Source organism: Nerophis lumbriciformis, linkage group LG20, assembly GCF_033978685.3.
Source record: "Nerophis lumbriciformis linkage group LG20, RoL_Nlum_v2.1, whole genome shotgun sequence".
NCBI classification, from domain to species: Eukaryota; Metazoa; Chordata; class Actinopteri; order Syngnathiformes; family Syngnathidae; genus Nerophis; species Nerophis lumbriciformis.
Window position 1 is genome coordinate 29,262,501 of NC_084567.2, and position 19,789 is coordinate 29,282,289.

The window sequence follows — 19,789 nt, forward strand, 5'->3', positions numbered from 1 at the left end:
TTTGGTCCCGAGGACACGACGTCCACAGTTACCAAAAACAATTTGAAAAATGGACTCGTCAGACCAGAGAACACTTTTCCACTTTGCATCAGTCCATCTTAGCTGAGCTCGGGCCCAGCGAAGCCGACGGCGTTTCTGGGTGTTGTTGATAAATGGCTTTCACTGTGCATAGTAGAGTTTTAACTTGCACTAACAGATGTAGCAACAAACTGTAGTTACTGAAAGTGGTTTTCTGAAGTGTTCCTGAGCCCATGTGGTGATATCCTTTACACACTGATGTCGCTTTTTGATGCAGTACCGCCTGAGGAATCGAAGGTCACAGGCATTGTCGCTTACATGCAGTGATTTCTCCAGATTCTCTGAAACTTTTGATGAAATTATGGACCGTAGATGGTGAAATCCCTAAATTCCTTGCAATAGCTGGTTGAGAAATGTTGTTCTTAAACTGTTGGACAATTTGCTCACGCATTTGTTCACAAAATGGTGACCTTCGCCCCATCCTTGTTTGTGAATGACTGAGCATTTCATGGAAGCTGTTTTTATACCCAATCGTGGCACCAGTTAGCCTGTTCACGTGTGGGATGTTCCAAATAAGTGTTGAGCGTTCCTCAACTTTCTCAGTCTTTTTTGCCACTTGTGCCAGCTTTTTTTAAACATGTTGCAGGCATTAAATTCCAAATGAGCTAATATTTGCAAAAAATAACAAAGTTTACCAGTTCGAACTTTATGTATCTTGTTTTTGCAGTCTATTCAATTGAATATAGGTTGAAAAGGATTTGCAAATCATTGTATTCTGTTTTTATTTACCATTTACACAACGTGCCAACTTCACTGGCTTTGGGTTTTGTATTTTTAGTATGCTAGGTTGAATGTTTTTTTACGCTAAACTGTCTTTTGTTTTATTTTGGTTTTAAATATGAATTTTAACTACTGTGCAGCACAAAGTCGGTTGGATTGGATTGGATACTAGTGCCCCAGATTACCCGTTTTTCAGGATACCAGCTGTCTCTCAGCTAATTGTTATGCTTTAAGTTGGTAGCAAAATTTGTGGTTACGAGCCTCTCCATCACTAGTTGGTGTAGTGAGTACCACACTGAAGCCCGTGAGAGCCGACCAAAACATCCGGTCTTACTCACTAGCATTAGCTTGTAGCTAGTGATGGACATAACTTTGTTTGTAAGGAAGAAAGTGAGTGTGAAGGACAGTACTGAGAAGAAGTGGATGATATTCATTGAATTAAAGAAATAAGTCATTAGAAACATGACAGAATGTGTAGCTAGCCAACTTGGTGAAGCAGTTGGAGTATGCGACATAGTGAAGTAGAATGAGTAGACAACACCCGCCAAGGATTTTAAAGTATTATCTAAACGGTGGACATTTATCCATAAAACTATGGAGAAGCAACAACACACTGGAGAACTATAAACACTATTTGTGCAAAAAGTCACTTACTGGGGATCCCTGACACAAGTTTGAGGGGTCGTAGCACTCTCACCGCCCGCAGAGTCCGTAGGTCGAAGTCGGAGCCCACCGTTGCCAAGATTCTGTGCAGAAACACACAAAAACAAGGTCACAATCTGGAGCTGAAGGTTAAGCAGTGAAATAAAGCTGTGTCTTTATGTCAATTTCAGCTGACACCAATGTTGTTGTTTAGGCTGCAGTTAATTAAGTAGTTGGATAGTCTACTCAAAATTGATTGCATTTGAGTTTTCTGAGCATGTTATTGTTATCATTATTTTACATATTCAGTCAGACTTCAGGCTTCAGTCAGACAGTCAGCTAGTGAGGAACAAACATAGTAACTTCAAAAAGCAGACAACGGACAATAAGGAAGGCTTTAGTGTTTTTTTCTGTACTGTGACTAATTATCAGTATTATTAGATATCATTAATTACAACAGTGCATTATTTTAATATGAGCTCTCTGGGTTGTATAAAATGAGAAAAACATCATTAATAATAGATTTTTAATAATAGATTTTATTTGTAAAAAGCACTTTGCATTGAGCAAACAACCTCAAAGTGCTATAGTGTATTAAAAAAAATTAAAAGATAATAAAATTGAAAAAAATAAAAACTAGAACAGCCTAATAGCCAGAGCTAGCACGCGTAAATTTAAAAAAATGCTTTCTTAAAAAAAAAAAAGGGTTTTAAGCCTTTTTTAAAACTATCCACAGTCTGTGGTGCCCTCAGGTGGTCAGGGAGAGCGTTCCACAGACTGGGAGCGGCGGAGCAGAAAGCCCGGTCTCCCATTGTACAAAGCTTTGTCCTGGGAGGTTGGAGGAGGTTCGCCTGTCCGGAGCGGATGTGTCGTGCGGAAGATTTGGGGGTGAGCAGTTCAAAAGTTACATTGTTTCCAGTTTTTTTAGAAATCCAGTGCTTTTTGAGTTTAAGGTTACAAGGAACACTTAAAACATTGATTAAAACAAAATCATAAAATCACAACTTGATTCAAGGTTATTGGGAAAGAAAAGGCTCAAAACATCGCAAAAAAAAAAAAAAGTTGCAAGAAATTCAGGCATTATAGGCCACAACAATCACAACAGAAAGCCTGCGAAATCAGCGAGGGACTGACTTCAAAGACTGACTAAAATACAAACAGAAAAATAAATATGTACACGTTGCCGGCTTCCTCCCACCTCCAAAGACATGCACCTGGGGATAAGTTGATTGGCAACACTAAATTGGCCCTAGTGTGTGGATGTGAGTGTGAATGTTGTCTGTCTATCTGCGTTGGCCCTGCGATGAGGTGGCGACTTGTCCAGGGTGTACCCCACCTTCCGCCCGATTGTAGCTGAGATAGGCTCCAGCGCCCCCCGCCACCCCAAAAGGGAATAAGCGGTAGAAAATGGATGGATGGACGTTGCCTATTGCAACCCGGTTATCAGTTGACATCGTAACCAATAAACACATTTGAGGCCCATCAAAGACACAGTAGATGTATAGATATTATTGAATTTTACACCGATGCAATGACACACATGCTAACCTTATATACTGATTATTGTGAACAACTAGTCCAATCAAAACACAAAGTTATTGTGACCAAGAGACATATATATATATATATATATATATATATATATATATATATATATATATATATATATATATATCCATCCATCCATCCATTTTCCACCGCTTTATTCCCTTTGGGGTCGCGGGGGCGCTGGAGCCCATCTCAGCTACAATCGGGCGGAAGGCGGTGTACACCCTGGACAAGTCGCCACCTCATCGCAGTATATATATATATATATATATATATATATATATATATATATATATATATATATATATATATATACACAGAGGCAATTTCATTTCATCCCTACAAGCCTGAAAAATCCCCTGAAGAACAGGGAAACCTGCGAAACAGGCTTGTAGGGATGAAATAGCCTCTGTGTTTTTTTCCTGACCTAAAGTATATTCCGCTCTACCCCGGTATTAAATACTACATAACGGATAAACCAGGTTTTTGTCCTTCTTTGTCACACAGGCCTTAGTAAACAAACACTTTCCTTGTCTTCTTAAGAGTCACATTATTCTTATTTGAGTGTTTGTTTATCTTCTTTTTTTTCATTTGTAAATGTTTTAGATGGTTTTAATAATCAAGGCAAAACGGTGTGCTTCACTTCCAATTTATCTGACTTCACCTGGGTTCTTTTTATTAGCGAGAAGCTAGCGCGCTTATTGCTAGCTAGGTTCCAGAGTGCTGATCGCTAGCTAGCAGCTATACACACTCCCTCTTCATCGATTCAATCGATTGTTTTTATTTGAAAAAGGCTTCGATTTATATTTTGGTGCCTCGATTCGTCATTTAATGTGTGTAACTAAAAAAAATGATCAAATCTACAGTGGTCACCAACCTTTTCGAGCCCAAGATCCCTGGACTCAGTCAAAATCAAAGCAAGATCTATCAACTATTTATATACTCTACATATATATATATATATATATATATATATATATATATATATATATATATATATATATATATATATATATATATATTTCATTTCATCCCTACAAGCCTGAAAAATCCCCTGAAGAGCAGGGCTTTTAGGGATGAAATAGCCTCTGTGTTTTCTCCTGACCTAACGTATATTCCGCTCTACTCCGGTATTAAGCACTGTATAACGGATAAACCACAGTACCCTCGACTCGATATATATATATATATATATACATATATATATATATATATATATATATATATATATATATATATATATATATATAGGGGCAGCATGGTGGAAGAGGGGTTAGTGCATCTGCCTCACAATACGAAGGTCCTGAGTAGTCTTGGGTTCAATCCCGGGCTTGGGATCTTTCTGTGTGGAGTTTGCATGTTCTCCCCGTGACTGCGTGGGTTCCCTCCGGGTACTCCGGCTTCCTCCCACCTCCAAAGACATGCACCTGGGGATAGGTTGATTGGCAACACTAAATTGGCCCTAGTGTGTGGATGTGAGTGTGAATGTTGTCTGTCTATCTGTGTTGGCCCTGCGATGAGGTGGCGACTTGTCCAGGGTGTACCCCGCCTTCCGCCCGATTGTAGCTGAGATAGGCTCCAGCGCCCCCCGCGACCCCAAAAGGGAATAAGCGGTAGAAAATGGATGGATGGATGGATATATATATATATATATATATATATATATATATATATATATATATATATATATATATATATATATATATATAGCTGGGCGGTAGCCGAAGGCAGGGCACTTGGCGGTCCGATCCTCGGCTACAGAAGCTAGCTCTTGGGACGTGGAACGTCACCTCGCTGGGGGGGAAGGAGCCTGAGCTAGTGCGCGAGGTAGAGAAGTTCCGGTTGGATATAGTCGGACTCACCTCGACGCACAGCAAGGGCTCTGGAACCAGTTCTCTCGAGAGGGGCTGGACTCTCTTCCCCTCTGGCGTTGCCAGCAGTGAGAGGCGACGGGCTGGGGTGGCAATTCTTGTTGCCCCCCGGCTCAGAGCCTGCATGTTGGAGTTCAACCCGGTGGACGAGAGGGTAGCTTCCCTCCGCCTTCGGGTGGGGGGACGGGTCCTGACTGTTGTTTGCGCTTACGCGCCAAACAGCAGCTCAGAGTACCCACCCTTTTTGGATTCACTCGAGGGAGTACTTGAGAGTGCTCCCCCGGGTGATTCCCTCGTTCTACTGGGGGACTTCAACGCTCATATTGGCAACGACAGTGAAACCTGGAGAGGCGTGATTGGGAAGAATGGCCGCCCGGATCTGAACCCAAGTGGTGTTTTGTTATTGGACTTTTGTGCCCGTCACGGATTGTCCATAACGAACACCATGTTCAAGCATAAGGGTGTCCATATGTGCACTTGGCACCAGGACACCCTAGGCCGCAGTTCTATGATCGACTTTGTAGTTGTGTCATCGGATTTGCGGCCTCATGTTTTGGACACTCGGGTGAAGAGAGGGGCGGAGCTTTCTACCGATCACCACCTGGTGGTGAGTTGGCTGCGATGGTGGGGGAGGATGCCGGACAGACCTGGCAGGCCCAAACGCATTGTGAGGGTTTGCTGGGAACGTCTGGCAGAGTCTCCTGTCAGAGAGAGTTTCAATTCCCACCTCCGGAAGAACTTTGAACATGTCACGAGGGAGGTGCTGGACATTGAGTCCGAGTGGACCATGTTCCGCACCTCTATTGTCGAGGCGGCTGATTGGAGCTGTGGCCGCAAGGTAGTTGGTGCCTGTCGTGGCGGTAATCCTAGAACCCGTTGGTGGACACCGGCGGTGAGGGATGCCGTCAAGCTGAAGAAGGAGTCCTATCGGGTTCTTTTGGCTCATGGGACTCCTGAGGCAGCGGACAGGTACCGACAGGCCAAGCGGTGTGCGGCTTCAGCGGTCGCGGAGGCAAAAACTCGGACATGGGAGGAGTTCGGGGAAGCCATGGAAAACGACTTCCGGACGGCTTCGAAGCGATTCTGGACCACCATCCACCGCCTCAGGAAGGGGAAGCAGTGCACTACCAACACCGTGTATGGTGCGGATGGTGTTCTGCTGACCTCGACTGCGGAAGTTGTGGATCGGTGGAGGGAATACTTCGAAGACCTCCTCAATCCCACCAACACGTCTTCCTATGAGGAAGCAGTGCCTGAGGAATCTGTGGTGGGCTCTCCTATTTCTGGGGCTGAGGTTGCTGAGGTAGTTAAAAAGCTCCTCGGTGGCAAGGCCCCGGGGGTGGATGAGATCCGCCCGGAGTTCCTTAAGGCTCTGGATGCTGTAGGGCTGTCTTGGTTGACAAGACTCTGCAGCATCGCGTGGACATCGGGGGCAGTACCTCTGGATTGGCAGACCGGGGTGGTGGTTCCTCTCTTTAAAAAGGGGAACCGGAGGGTGTGTTCTAACTATCGTGGGATCACACTCCTCAGCCTTCCCGGTAAGGTCTATTCAGGTGTACTGGAGAGGAGGCTACGCCGGATAGTCGAACCTCGGATTCAGGAGGAACAGTGTGGTTTTCGTCCTGGTCGTGGAATTGTGGACCAGCTCTATACTCTCGGCAGGGTCCTTGAGGGTGCATGGGAGTTTGCCCAACCAGTCTACATGTGCTTTGTGGACTTGGAGAAGGCATTCGACCGTGTCCCTCGGGAAGTCCTGTGGGGAGTGCTCAGAGAGTATGGGGTTTCGGACTGTCTGATTGTGGCGGTCCGCTCCCTGTATGATCAGTGTCAGAGCTTGGTTCGCATTGCCGGCAGTAAGTCGGACACGTTTCCGGTGAGGGTTGGACTCCGCCAAGGCTGCCCTTTGTCACCGATTCTGTTCATAACTTTTATGGACAGAATTTCTAGGCGCAGTCAAGGCGTTGAGGGGATCCGGTTTGGTGGCTGCAGGATTAGGTCTCTGCTTTTTGCAGATGATTTGGTCCTGATGGCTTCATCTGGCCAGGATCTTCAGCTCTCACTGGATCGGTTCGCAGCTGAGTGTGAAGCGACTGGGATGAGAATCAGCACCTCCAAGTCCGAGTCCATGGTTCTCGCCCGGAAAAGGGTGGAGTGCCATCTCCGGGTTGGGGAGGAGATCTTGCCCCAAGTGGAGGAGTTCAAGTACCTCGGAGTCTTGTTCACGAGTGAGGGAAGAGTGGATCGTGAGATCGACAGGCGGATCGGTGCGGCGTCTTCAGTAATGCGGACGCTGTATCGATCCGTTGTGGTGAAGAAGGAGCTGAGCCGGAAGGCAAAGCTCTCAATTTACCGGTCGATCTACGTTCCCATCCTCACCTATGGTCATGAGCTTTGGGTTATGACCGAAAGGACAAGATCACGGGTACAAGCGGCCGAAATGAGTTTCCTCCGCCGGGTGGCGGGGCTCTCCCTTAGAGATAGGGTGAGAAGCTCTGTCATCCGGGGGGAGCTCAAAGTAAAGCCGCTGCTCCTCCGCATCGAGAGGAGCCAGATGAGGTGGTTCGGGCATCTGGTCAGGATGCCACCCGAGCGCCTCCCTAAGGAGGTGTTTAGGGCATGTCCGACCGGTAGGAGGCCACGAGGAAGACCCAGGACACGTTGGGAAGACTATGTCTCCCGGCTGGCCTGGGAACGCCTCGGGATCCCCCGGGAGGAGCTGGACGAAGTGGCTGGGGAGAGGGAAGTCTGGGCTTCCCTGCTTAGGCTGCTGCCCCCGCGACCCGACCTCGGATAAGCGGAAGAAGATGGATGGATGGATGGATGGATATATATATATATATATATATATATATACCGCCATACACGGAAACACCTCCTAGGTAACACATGAGCCAATCACCACGCCCCTACGCCAGCCTGTACCCACCCACTCTGTGCCCTATATAAACCATGGTATGCGAATGCTCCCATTAAAATCTCCTGATGATTGAGGGTACCCCCCTCATGAAACAGGCCTGTAGAGATGAAATAGTCTTGTGATTTTTTTCCCCACACATACATATATATATATATATATATATATATATATATATATATGTATATGTATATAAAGGAAATACCAGTTATGACTCGTCCATTCATGCAGCTCTTATGACTCCCAAAATCAATAACTCACTTTGCTCTGTTAAGTACTTGTGTATAAAAGTGTGTGTGTGTGTGTGTGTGTGTGTGTGTGTGTGTGTGTGTGTGTGTGTGTGTGTGTGTGTGTGTGTGTGTGTGTGTGTGTGTGTGTGTGTGTGTGTATTTGCCAGTGATTTGATGGCGGTGTAGACAGACAATTGGAGTAAGGATGTGTCTGCAGAAGGAAGCTATATGACTTTTAATATCCCTTTATCGTCACCGCAATTCGCAACTTGTCTCTGTGGGCACCAGACAGTGGCACCGGATATATGGACTTCATATACAGAGACATCTCTATACATCCACGTCACTTCCTTCAATATATCGATGCACAAAGGAATAGTAATAAAAATACTTTGTCATGATTATCTTTCAAATAAATACATAAATATCCATGTGCAGCAGGGGTGTCAAACTATTTTTATTGAGGGCCACGTCGCAGTGATGGCTGATTGTAACAGCGAATAATATATACATGTACCTATGCATTTGATTATTATATATATTTATTTTTATGCACACTGTAAGAAAAAATTACTGTAGATTTTCCAGTAAAAAACTGCCAACTCAGTCACCAGAATTGTACTGTAAAATAAAATATATTTTTTTACAACATATTAAGGTAAATAGTAAAACAGTACCAATGTTTTTTAATAGTAAAAAACTGGCAGCTTATTTTCCAGAATTTTCTGTAAAATGTATGGTTGTTTTTACAACATATTCCCCCCGCGACCCCAAGAGGGACAAGCGGTATATATATGTATATATATATATAAATATCAGGGGTGTAACGGTACACAAAAATGTCGGTTTGGTACGTACCTCGGTTTAGAGGTCACGGTTCGGTTCATTTTCGGTACAGTAAGAAAACAACAAAATATACATTTTTGGGTTATTTATTTACCAAATTTGCAAAATCTTCCACCAAAAGTATTTTTCTTAGTGGAATATTTGATGTGAAGTAATGGGAACCTTGGATAGGTCAATAATTCATAATAACATTGATTTTGATTCAATATTATGTTTTGAGCAATGACAGTTTGAAAGAAAAAAAAACAGCTTTGTTTTATTAGTCAACATTGCAACTTTTTCTAGATTAATAATTTAACCTTTAAGATTTTTTATTTCACTTTTGTTATGTTTTTGTTTATTTTAATAGTATTTTTAAAATGTGCCGTGGGCCTTTAAAACATTAGCTGTGGGCCGCAAATGGCCTCCGGGGCACACTTTTGACACCCCTGCTATAGATAATAAAAAATTAAATCTGATAAATCTATGGATAAAAAGCAGAGCCTGGCGACGCATGCGCGTTTATCGTAACTCTCTCTCTCTCTCTGTCTCTGCCCCTCCCTCACCAATGCTGCTGCGTGCACAATTTGTTTTGTTTTTAACCCCTTCTTAACCCTGAACGTACATTGAAAATACACGCAACCCTAACTCAAAATGCCGGACATTTGAGGCATTTAAGAAACTCCGTCCTGGCAACTCCGCAAAAGAGGACATGTCCGGTGAAAAGAGGACGTATGGTCAGTCTATCGTAGCCCGTTAGCTGCTAGCATGCGTGTGTTGTGCTTCGGTGTGCATTGTTTACACAACGTGCGTTACGCTACTTAATATGTCCTTGTGGAAACTCGTTCGGTACACCTACGAAACGAACCGGAACCCCCGTACCGAAACGGTTCAATACAAATACACGTACTGTTAAACCCCTAATAAATATATATATATATATATATATATATATATATATATATATATATATATATATATATATATATATATATATATATATATATATATATATTAGAGATGCGCGGTTTGCGGGCACAACCGCGGAGTCCGCGGATTATCCGCGGATCGGGCGGATAAAATTTTAAAAAATTAGATTTTATCGCGGGTCGGGTCGGGTCGGGTGGTTAAAAAAAAATTTGATTTTAAATAGATTCAGGCGGGTTGCAGTTAAACCAATTCGGAAATATATATACATAGTTAAATGTTGTTACCCACATACGAAAAACGAGCAGGCACCTGCTGCATATGCCACAACAGAAGAAAAAAAAAAAAAGAGATGGACACTTTTACGGAGCGGAGAAGTGACGCCTCGCCGGGGTCCGGGACCGAGGCCCCTTCCCCCGAGAGGGCCCCACCGGGAGCCGTAGCTGAGGCGATCCGCGTGAAGGGCCCGACGCACGTCCAGGGTCACCACCGCGCCCACCGCACCGACACCCCGCCTCGTCCGCCTTCGCCGCGGCCGGCGTCATGCGCAGCAGGTAAGCAGCTTACCTGCCCGCCACCCCCGTGGCCGGGGGCTCGTAACAGGGGTCACTCCGCGCGCTCCGCCCGCGCAGCTTACCTGCCCGCCACCCCTGTTGCCGGGGGCGCGTAACAGGGGTCACTCTGCGCGCAGTGCGCTCACGAAAGGGGTGGGGCTCACCCTGGTTGATATAGACAGCAGCTAGGACGGTGGCCATGGAAGTTGGAACCCGCTAAGGAGTGTGTAACAACCCACCTGCCGAATCAACTAGCCCTGAAAATGGATGGCGCTGGAGCGTCGGGCCCATACCCGGCCGTCGCCGGCAGCGAGACGCGCTTGGAGGTGCGCTCAGCGCGGCTCCCATATGATTGCGCACTTGTGTGCGTCTGGGTCGTGACAGCGTGCTGCATTGGATCAGTCTCCTTTCTTTAACAGGCAAAAGCTTTATAACCTCACCATACCTGCCAACTTTTGAAATCAGAAAAACCTAGTAGCCAGGGTCCAAGGGCCGCAGGCCCCGGTAGGTCCAGGACAAAGTCCTGGTGGAGGGTTCAGGGCTTCGCCCCCCGACGCAAAATGATTATTAGCATTCAGACAGGTTAAAATGTTGCTAAAACCATCACTTTTCTATCAGTCACAGTGACTTTTCAAAACAAAAATATTACAGCAAAAATCATATGGGTTGATTGACATGTTTATTCTGTAAGCTAACTTCAATAGTTTGAAATTATTTTGACAGTTAATGCCAGTTATCCTGTCAACCTTTCACAAGACTTCAATTTGTTAATTGAAAGTATAAACAGTATAAACACTTTTTACAGTAAACAAATGGTAAAACAGTACTAAACAATTCCATAAAAAAAAAAATTGGTGTCATTATTAACTTTCTGTCCAAGCTTGTATAATCTACTGCCTTGTTCAATTGTAAAAAATATTCTGTGCCTAAAATTCACATTTCTATCACAATTATCATACTGTAAACATGGTAAGCTAACTTCATTAAAATTAATAGTCCTGTCAATAGCATGGAATTACAATTCAAATGTAGTTTTTTTGTAAACCTTTCAAAAGAATTCAAAATATGAAAAATTAATGAAAATTAATTTAAGCCATCAGACACTTGAAAAGTGGCACATCACATCTCTAATGTAATCATTTGAACTTTTCAACAGAAATAGCACTGCAAAAATATTAAGGACATACTTCTGTATTTTGGTAGTTATGCTGTCAACATTTAACAAGATTTCTTCAACTTGGACTTGAAAGCATAAATAGTATAAACACTTTTAACAGTATGTCGTGCTGTGAAATACAGCCGACAGGATTGCGTACCAAACACGAAGCAAGGCCAATTAAAGCGCATGCATGGTGCAGGAGAACAAAGGACTTCTTTCATTTAAGGTTTGTGATAAACCATCAAACTCATTCGTTAAAAGGACTCTATAGTAATATAAAGCGAATTTTTCTGGACATTATTATGCAAGAAAAGTTTATTTTTGGGACCGCGATCACCGCATAATGATTTTTAAAGGTTGCATTACAAACATTTAACTGTCCCATGTGATCAGCCAGTGCGATTGGAAATCCATGCTCAATTATTGCCTCCGTAAATAAAACTTCGGCATTTATCACATCCAAAGAATCTGTTTGGGCGACGAAAAACGTTGAAAGTTTTCCACTTGTATCGCTAGCAACGGCATTAGACTTGTGTTTTTTTGTCCCAACGTGGTCTTTTACATCGCTAATTCCTCCGTGTCCGATCGAAAAATCTTGTCTGCACAAGGTGCAATTCGCGTAGTTTTCACCCTTTTTTTTTTTTTTATTAATGAAAAACCGTATTTTTTATCACTGCAACCGTAACCCGGAATAGGTTGATGAAAACCGTACGAATTACGGGAAAACCGGAGTAGTTGGCAGGTATGCCTCACTAATGCCTTGCATCGTCTATATTAGATATATAACAACGGGCGGGTGCGGGCGGATGGCGGGCGGGTGCAGTTCTGATCAAACGTTACATCGGGTGGATGGCGGATGGTTGACGACTTTCTGACGCGGTTGCGGATGAAATAAATTGCCTATCCGCGCATCTCTAATATATATATATATATATATATATATATATATATATATATATATATATATATATATACATATATATGTCTTAATAAGGTTATCCAAAAAATAGTGCTCGATACCGTAGTAGAGCGCAATATATGTATGTGTGGGAAAAAAATCACAAGACTATTTCATCTCTACAGGCCTGTTTCATGAGGGGGGGTTCCCTCAATCATCAGGAGATGATTGAGGGAATATATATATATACATATATATATATATTCAGGCTTGTTACTGACAGTTTGGTTATGTTTGGATTTTCCTCTGTGTTGGTGTTTGTTTCCTGTCAGCGCTCTTATTTTGGTTTTATTTCTTGCATGTCTCCCTGAGCGCTCATTTCCCTCACCTGTCCCTGATTGGCGGCCTGGCACACCTGGTCGCAATTACCAATCAGGTTACTATTTATGCCTGCCTCTCCCTCCAGTCAGGGCTCGATGATTGTGTCCTGTATCCTGTTGCCCGCTTCCTGTCACCTGTTATCCTGTTTCCTAGTTCCTGTTGGCTGTTTCCTGTTTCCTGGTTCCAACTCACACAATTGCAATGCTTTTGCTGCTACTGCAAGATGCCGCAGATCATGCCCTGGGGAGGGAGCGCATATTTCACGACCATGTAGACCTATTTGCCCGAAGTGACGAATATTTATTTGAACGCTTTAGGCTCCCTCAGCACTCCGCCCCTTTCTTAAACTTACGTTTTGACATTAGACTTAGACTTAGACTTAGACTTCCTTTTATTGTCATTCAAATTTGAACTTTGCAGTACAGATAAGAACAAAATGTCGTTGCATTAGCTCGTTGTAGTGCAGGATAAAAGAGCAATAAGGTGCAGATATAAATAAATAGATTACTGTACAGATAAATATATTGCACTTTTGCATATGCATCCACGTTTATGGATGTATGTTGTATTGTCTTTATGTATATTATATTATATATATATATATATATATATATATATATATAAATATATATATATATATATATATATATATATATATATATATATATATATATATATATATATATGTGTGTGTGTGTGTGTGTGTATATATATATATATTTATATATATATATTAGGTACTTTATATTATGTATTTCCCCCGCGGGATAATACAAATTTCTCTTCTGTAATCTGTTTGTGTTTTCTCCGTGTGTTTGATTTGTGTTTGTTTTCGCAGAAATTGTGCCCTTATATGGGGAATTAAGGGCGTTCACCTATGCAAATAACGGAATTAAGGGTGTTTACATATGCATATTGGGGAAATAAGGGCGTGTTTATATGCAAAATATGATAGATATGCACGCGCTAACCATTTGGCATTCAGCAATTTAAGAACAGCAGGTGGGAACAATTTGACCGTTAAAGAACACGTCATGAATTTGAATGGACTCCTCTTAGGAAATCACTTAGGAAGTAAGATAAGAGGAAAAGTTAGGAATTTATTGCTGAATGGGGCCCAATATGGACCACTGAGTTTCGTTTTGTTTAATGATTTCTGCTTGTGGTGTGCCTCAGGATTTTTTCAATGAAAAAAATGTGCCTTGGCTCAAAAAAGGCTGAAAAGCACTGGCATAGATGCAAAGAGAGAAAGACACACAAACACACACTGGAGAAAATAGGCCTAATCATTAGGCCAAAACCATTTCATGCCAATTACATAGTCTACAATCTCATAAAAGGTAATGAGCAAAGTAATCACAAGTTCAGTATGTCACATCCTGTTGGTGATGTGTGTGTGTGTGTGTGTGCGCGCGCGTGTGTGTGTGTGTGTGTGTGCTTGTGTGTGGGTGTGTACGTGCGTGTGTTGAGCGCTGATGTAATGTGATAGGAGTGGACAGCTGTGACAGCAGCAAGAGAAGCCACAATGCACACGAGGACGCAGGAAGTGGGCACACATGAACTCGTTGTCACTGCCAGAGTTACTCATTGTCCAACATGGATGCTGTTGTGTCGCCGTACAGTAGATCTACATTTAAACGCCCTGCAAATTCATGCAGGCGTACTAATCCACAAAGAAACGCACGCACGCACGCATACACACACACACACACACACGCACACACACGCACACACACTGTACACACAAACGAATGCTATGTATCTGACATATAACACATGACGGAAACATGCACATATTGTGCGAAAATGTATCATTAGAATAATTATTCTCATTCCTATATAAATTGATGTTTATTGTATTAATAGGGGTGTAACTGTACATGTATTTACAGTCCCTTTATGTACTCTCCTACTTGCATTCATTTATTTGTGGTGGACCACCATAAATACATCCACTTCTGAACACTTCTTTTACGCAGCTGGTCTGCCAGAGAATAAGAAGACATGGCAGGAGACATCAGTGTTGCCATATTTAGGGAGTATTCACATCCACTGACGATAATACAATATGAAAGTACCGTATTTGTCAGAGTTTGTAGTTGACGAACCCCAAGATGCAGAGATGGCAGCAGGCTTGGTACAAGAAAACATATTTTTAATGTTCAAAAATAAGAAAATGAAAACACGAACCAGAAAACAGGAAGCAGGAACAGGAGTCAGGATCCAGGGAATAGCTTAACGACAGCATACAGCAAACAACGACACGACAGGTAGTAACGACAATGATCCAGCCATGACTGGAGGAGAAGGCAGGTTTAAATAGTAGCTGGCTGATTGACACCAGGTGTGGCCAGGTGCCAATCAGCCACAGCTGAGGGGAAGCAGCACTCAGGGAGACACTCAGGAAATGAGGACAAAATAAAAGCGCTGACAGGAAACTAAGACAAACAGAGAAAAAACTAAAACATAGTCAAACTGTCAGGGACAAGCCTGACAGTAGCCCCCCTTCCTATAACGGATACCAGACGTTCTAGGAACACCCCCCCCAAAAAACAGTCCAAAGTCACGGGAGGGTGGAGGGAGGACAAGGAGGTGGGCCACCAGGCCAAGTGTCCCCGCAACCAGCGGGGAAGAGTTAGGTGGCGACGGCGAGTTGAACGCCGCCGCAATTGGCGAGGCGGCTCGACCGCCGGCATGGGAGGACCCACCGGAGACGATGGTGGCGCCCTCTGCTGGCCCACCGGAGAAGATGGCGGTGGCGCCCTCTGCTGGCCCACCGGAGAAGATGGCGGTGGCGCCCTCTGCTGGCCCACCGGGGAGGATGGCGGTGGCGCCCTCTGCTGGCCCACCGGGGAGGATGGCGGTGGCGCCCTCTGCTGGCCCACCGGGGAGGATGGCGGTGGCGCCCTCTGCTGGCCCACCGGGGAGGATGGCGGTGGCGCCCTCTGCTGGCCCACCGGAGTGCATGGTGGCGGCGTCTGTTGGCTCACCGGAGAGGAGGATGGTGGCGCCCTCTGCTGCTGGCCCACCGGAGAAGAGGATGGTGGCGCCCTCTGCTGCTGGCCCACCGGAGAAGAGGATGGTGGCGCCCTCTGCTGCTGGCCCACCGGAGAAGAGGATGGTGGCGCCCTCTGCTGCTGGCCCACCGGAGAAGAGGATGGTGGCGCCGTCTGCTGCTGGCCCACCGGAGAAGAGGATGGTGGCGCCGTCTGCTGCTGGCCCACCGGAGAGGAGGATGGTGGCGCCGTCTGCTGCTGGCCCACCGGAGAGGAGGATGGTGGCGCCGTCTGCTGCTGGCCCACCGGAGAGGAGGATGGTGGCGCCGTCTGCTGCTGGCCCACCGGAGAGGAGGATGGTGGCGCCGTCTGCTGCTGGCCCACCGGAGAGGAGGATGGTGGCGCCGTCTGCTGCTGGCCCACCGGAGAGGAGGATGGTGGCGCCGTTGGTTGTAGACCCACCGGAGTGCATGGTGGCGTCTGCCGGCCCACCGGACTGCATGGTGGCGTCTGCCGGCCCACCGGACTGCATGGTGGCGTCTGCCGGCCCACCGGACTGCATGGTGGCGTCTGCCGGCCCACCGGACTGCATGGTGGCGTCTGCCGGCCCACCGGACTGCATGGTGGCGTCTGCCGGCCCACCGGACTGCATGGTGGCGTCTGCCGGCCCACCGGACTGCATGGTGGCGTCTGCCGGCCCACCGGACTGCATGGTGGCGTCTGCCGGCCCACCGGACTGCATGGTGGCGTCTGCCGGCCCACCGGACTGCATGGTGGCGTCTGCCGGCCCACCGGACTGCATGGTGGCGTCTGCCGGCCCACCGGACTGCATGGTGGCGTCTGCCGGCCCACCGGACTGCATGGTGGCGTCTGCCGGCCCACCGGAGTGCATGGTGGCGTCTGCCGGCCCACCGGAGTACATGGTGGCGTTGTAGGTTGCAGACCCACCGGAGTGCATGGTGGCGTCGTAGGTTGCAGACCCACCGGAGTGCATGGTGGCGTCTGCTGGCCCACCGGACTGCATGGTGGCGTCTGCTGGTCCACCGAAGAGGATGGCGCCGTCTGTTGCAGACCCACTGGGGTGAGGAGTAGCTGTGCCTCCCCAGCTGCACAGCCACTCCTAGCCCCCCCCTCAAGGGACGGATCCCAGACGTCCCCAGACAGGCCCACAGACGAAAGGGATGGGTGGGAGAGGGCTTGAAATGCGGCCGAACTCCTCTTCAATTTAGCCATTAATTCTAATGCTTTGTTAAGCCTCTCCGTCATGGAAATCTCCGCGGGGAACGTGTTAACAGCCTGGATCATTATGTCAGAGTTTGTAGTTGACGAACCCCAAGATGCAGAGATGGCAGCAGGCTTGGTACAAGAAAACATATTTTTAATGTTCAAAAATAAGAAAATGAAAACACGAACCAGAAAACAGGAAGCAGGAACAGGAGTCAGGATCCAGGGAATAGCTTAACGACAGCATACAGCAAACAACGACACGACAGGTAGTAACGACAATGATCCAGCCATGACTGGAGGAGAAGGCAGGTTTAAATAGTAGCTGGCTGATTGACACCAGGTGTGGCCAGGTGCCAATCAGCCACAGCTGAGGGGAAGCAGCACTCAGGGAGACACTCAGGAAATGAGGACAAAATAAAAGCGCTGACAGGAAACTAAGACAAACAGAGAAAAAACTAAAACATAGTCAAACTGTCAGGGACAAGCCTGACAGTATTTTTTTCATAGTTTGGCCGGGGGTGCGACTTATACTCAGGAGCGACTTATGTGTGAAATTATTAACACATTACCGTAAAATATCAAATAATATTATTTAGCTCATTCACGTAAGAGACTAGACCAGGGGTCGGCAACCCGCGGCTCCGGAGCCGCATGCGGCTCTTTGATCACTCTGATGCGGCTCAGCTGCATACTGCATACTTGCCGATCCTCCCGATTTTCCTGGGAGATTTCCGTGCCTCTCGTAGTAATATTCACCGATTTTCACTCTAACAATAATACTAAGGGCATGCCATGATGGTACAGCATTTAGCGCCCTCTACAGTTTGTACAAACAGCGTGCTATCCCAACCTTTTGTTGTGTGCATCTTTTACTTGCACACGTAAGTGACAGCAAGGCATACTTGGTCAACAGCCACACAGGTTACACTGACGGTGGCCATATAAAACAACTTTAAGACTCTTACTAATAATGCGCCACATTTTGAACCAAAACCAAACAAGAATGACGAACACATTTCGGGAGAACATCTGCAACTTAACACAACATAAACACAACAGAACAAATACCCAGAATCCCATGCAGCCCTGACTCTTCCGGGCTACATTATATACCCCAGCTACCACCAAACCCCGCCCCCACCCCAACCCTGCTCCCCCCCCACCCCCAAGTGTAACCGAGGGTTTATAAATGTCGCCTATACTGTATGAAACTACAAAATAACAAACACGGAGGCTCCAGTTTACACGAGGACCACTTTATTTACCTTCTTTCAAAAACCTACGCTCCACTCCAACGTGTCATCACTTCCGCTCTTCGCGCCTTCAAAATAAGAGCTCAAGGCATATACTGTATAACAGCGCATAACAGGAACTTAACATCACAAAGAGGAAAGCCCATAAAAATAGGTAACAAAAGTTATTTAATAAGAAGCCAAAAAGTGCAAAAACAATAATGTTCGTGTTGGAGGAGTTGTGAATTAGGTACACCTGCAGTCTGCAGGTGTACCTAATGTTGTGGCCCTGCAGTCATTCACAACTCCTCCAACACGAACATTATTGTTTTTGCACTTTTTGGCTTCTTATGAAATTACTTTTTTAAATAGATTCAATCTTGCACGTGGAAAGTTTAAGTGTGGGCTTTAGTTGATATAACACTCCCGTCAGGGGGTGCAAATTCTACGGCGGGGGTGCAGGAGGCTGGATTACTGCGAGCCTCAGCCAGTGCGTCTTTTGCAGCTGTTTTATGATCGCTCAGCACAAAAAATACGTTACACACATACAGTTGTTGACAAAATACACTGTACATTATATACCTCAGCTAACTAAACTATGGAAATGTATAATATAATTCATATAGCAATACGGTCTCACTGCACAGCAGGCCAGCAGTTAGCCGAGTCCGCAATCCATGGTGAGGCACAAATGAGTGACGTGCCTCAACTGACTGCTGATCACCGCACCGTCTCTTCTCAGTATTTGAACGGCAAATGTGAAAATTCAGCGATTTTGAATAAAAATAATCTAAAACTGGTGAAGTTAAATGGAAAATAACTTTATAGTATAATCACTGGATACATTTAACAATTTAATATATATTTTTTTCTTTTTATATTTTTTTTCTTTCCATGATGGCAGGTGACGCGGGGCCTCACCTGCCTCTAGTGACTGCACGTCACTGATACATACAGTCATGCATATAATCATGTATCATCAAACATACAGTATATTAAGGTTGTCCCCCCAGGGGAAACTGGGTAACACACTGATAAAGATTAACCTATTGTTACTATAACAATCTATAAGGTTAATATAGTCCGTTTCTCTTTATTCCCCTCCTTTTGTCCGCTTTCTTTTGTAATTCAAGTTTTCATTACATATATGTATTGTTGCATTTGAAACAATTGTATTGTTGATAATAGAGGTAATTATTATTATTATTATTCATTATCAATAGTGTTATTTCCATCGGTATTTTACTGTTCTATTTGTAGTGCAATAATGTTCATTGTCATTTCTGTGTTGTGACTATCTACTTTACTAACTTGTTCTTTGCTATCATTTTTAAAGAGTCTGTGTAGCTGATTAGAGAACTAGCCATGATGATGACTTATGTTTTGTTTGATCATCCGTTTTACAGCTGTGTTACAGAAACCATTTGGAAATAATTAAATTATGTAAATAATAACTTACAAAATATATATCTGCGGCTTATTGGATGATGAGGTTAATATATGCCTTTGGTCCACACGGTTTCTGTCCTTAAAAATGTAACTTTTGTAAAAAACTGCTTTCTTATTAGCAGTACATTATCAATAACA

At 44.9% G+C, this 19,789-nt stretch overlaps 1 protein-coding gene across 4 annotated transcripts in view; it reads right to left on the reverse strand.

Annotated features, from left to right (window-relative positions):
* The window catches only part of cacna1bb (calcium channel, voltage-dependent, N type, alpha 1B subunit, b), a 439,095-nt gene that overhangs the window by 280,626 nt on the left and 138,680 nt on the right, over positions 1 to 19,789 (reverse strand). For all 4 annotated transcript variants that reach the window (XM_061980760.2, XM_061980758.2, XM_061980759.2 and 1 more), the window contains exon 4: positions 1,453 to 1,544. In XM_061980760.2, coding sequence (XP_061836744.2) covers positions 1,453 to 1,544 — 92 coding nt within the window. The remainder of the gene's footprint in view (positions 1 to 1,452; positions 1,545 to 19,789) is intronic.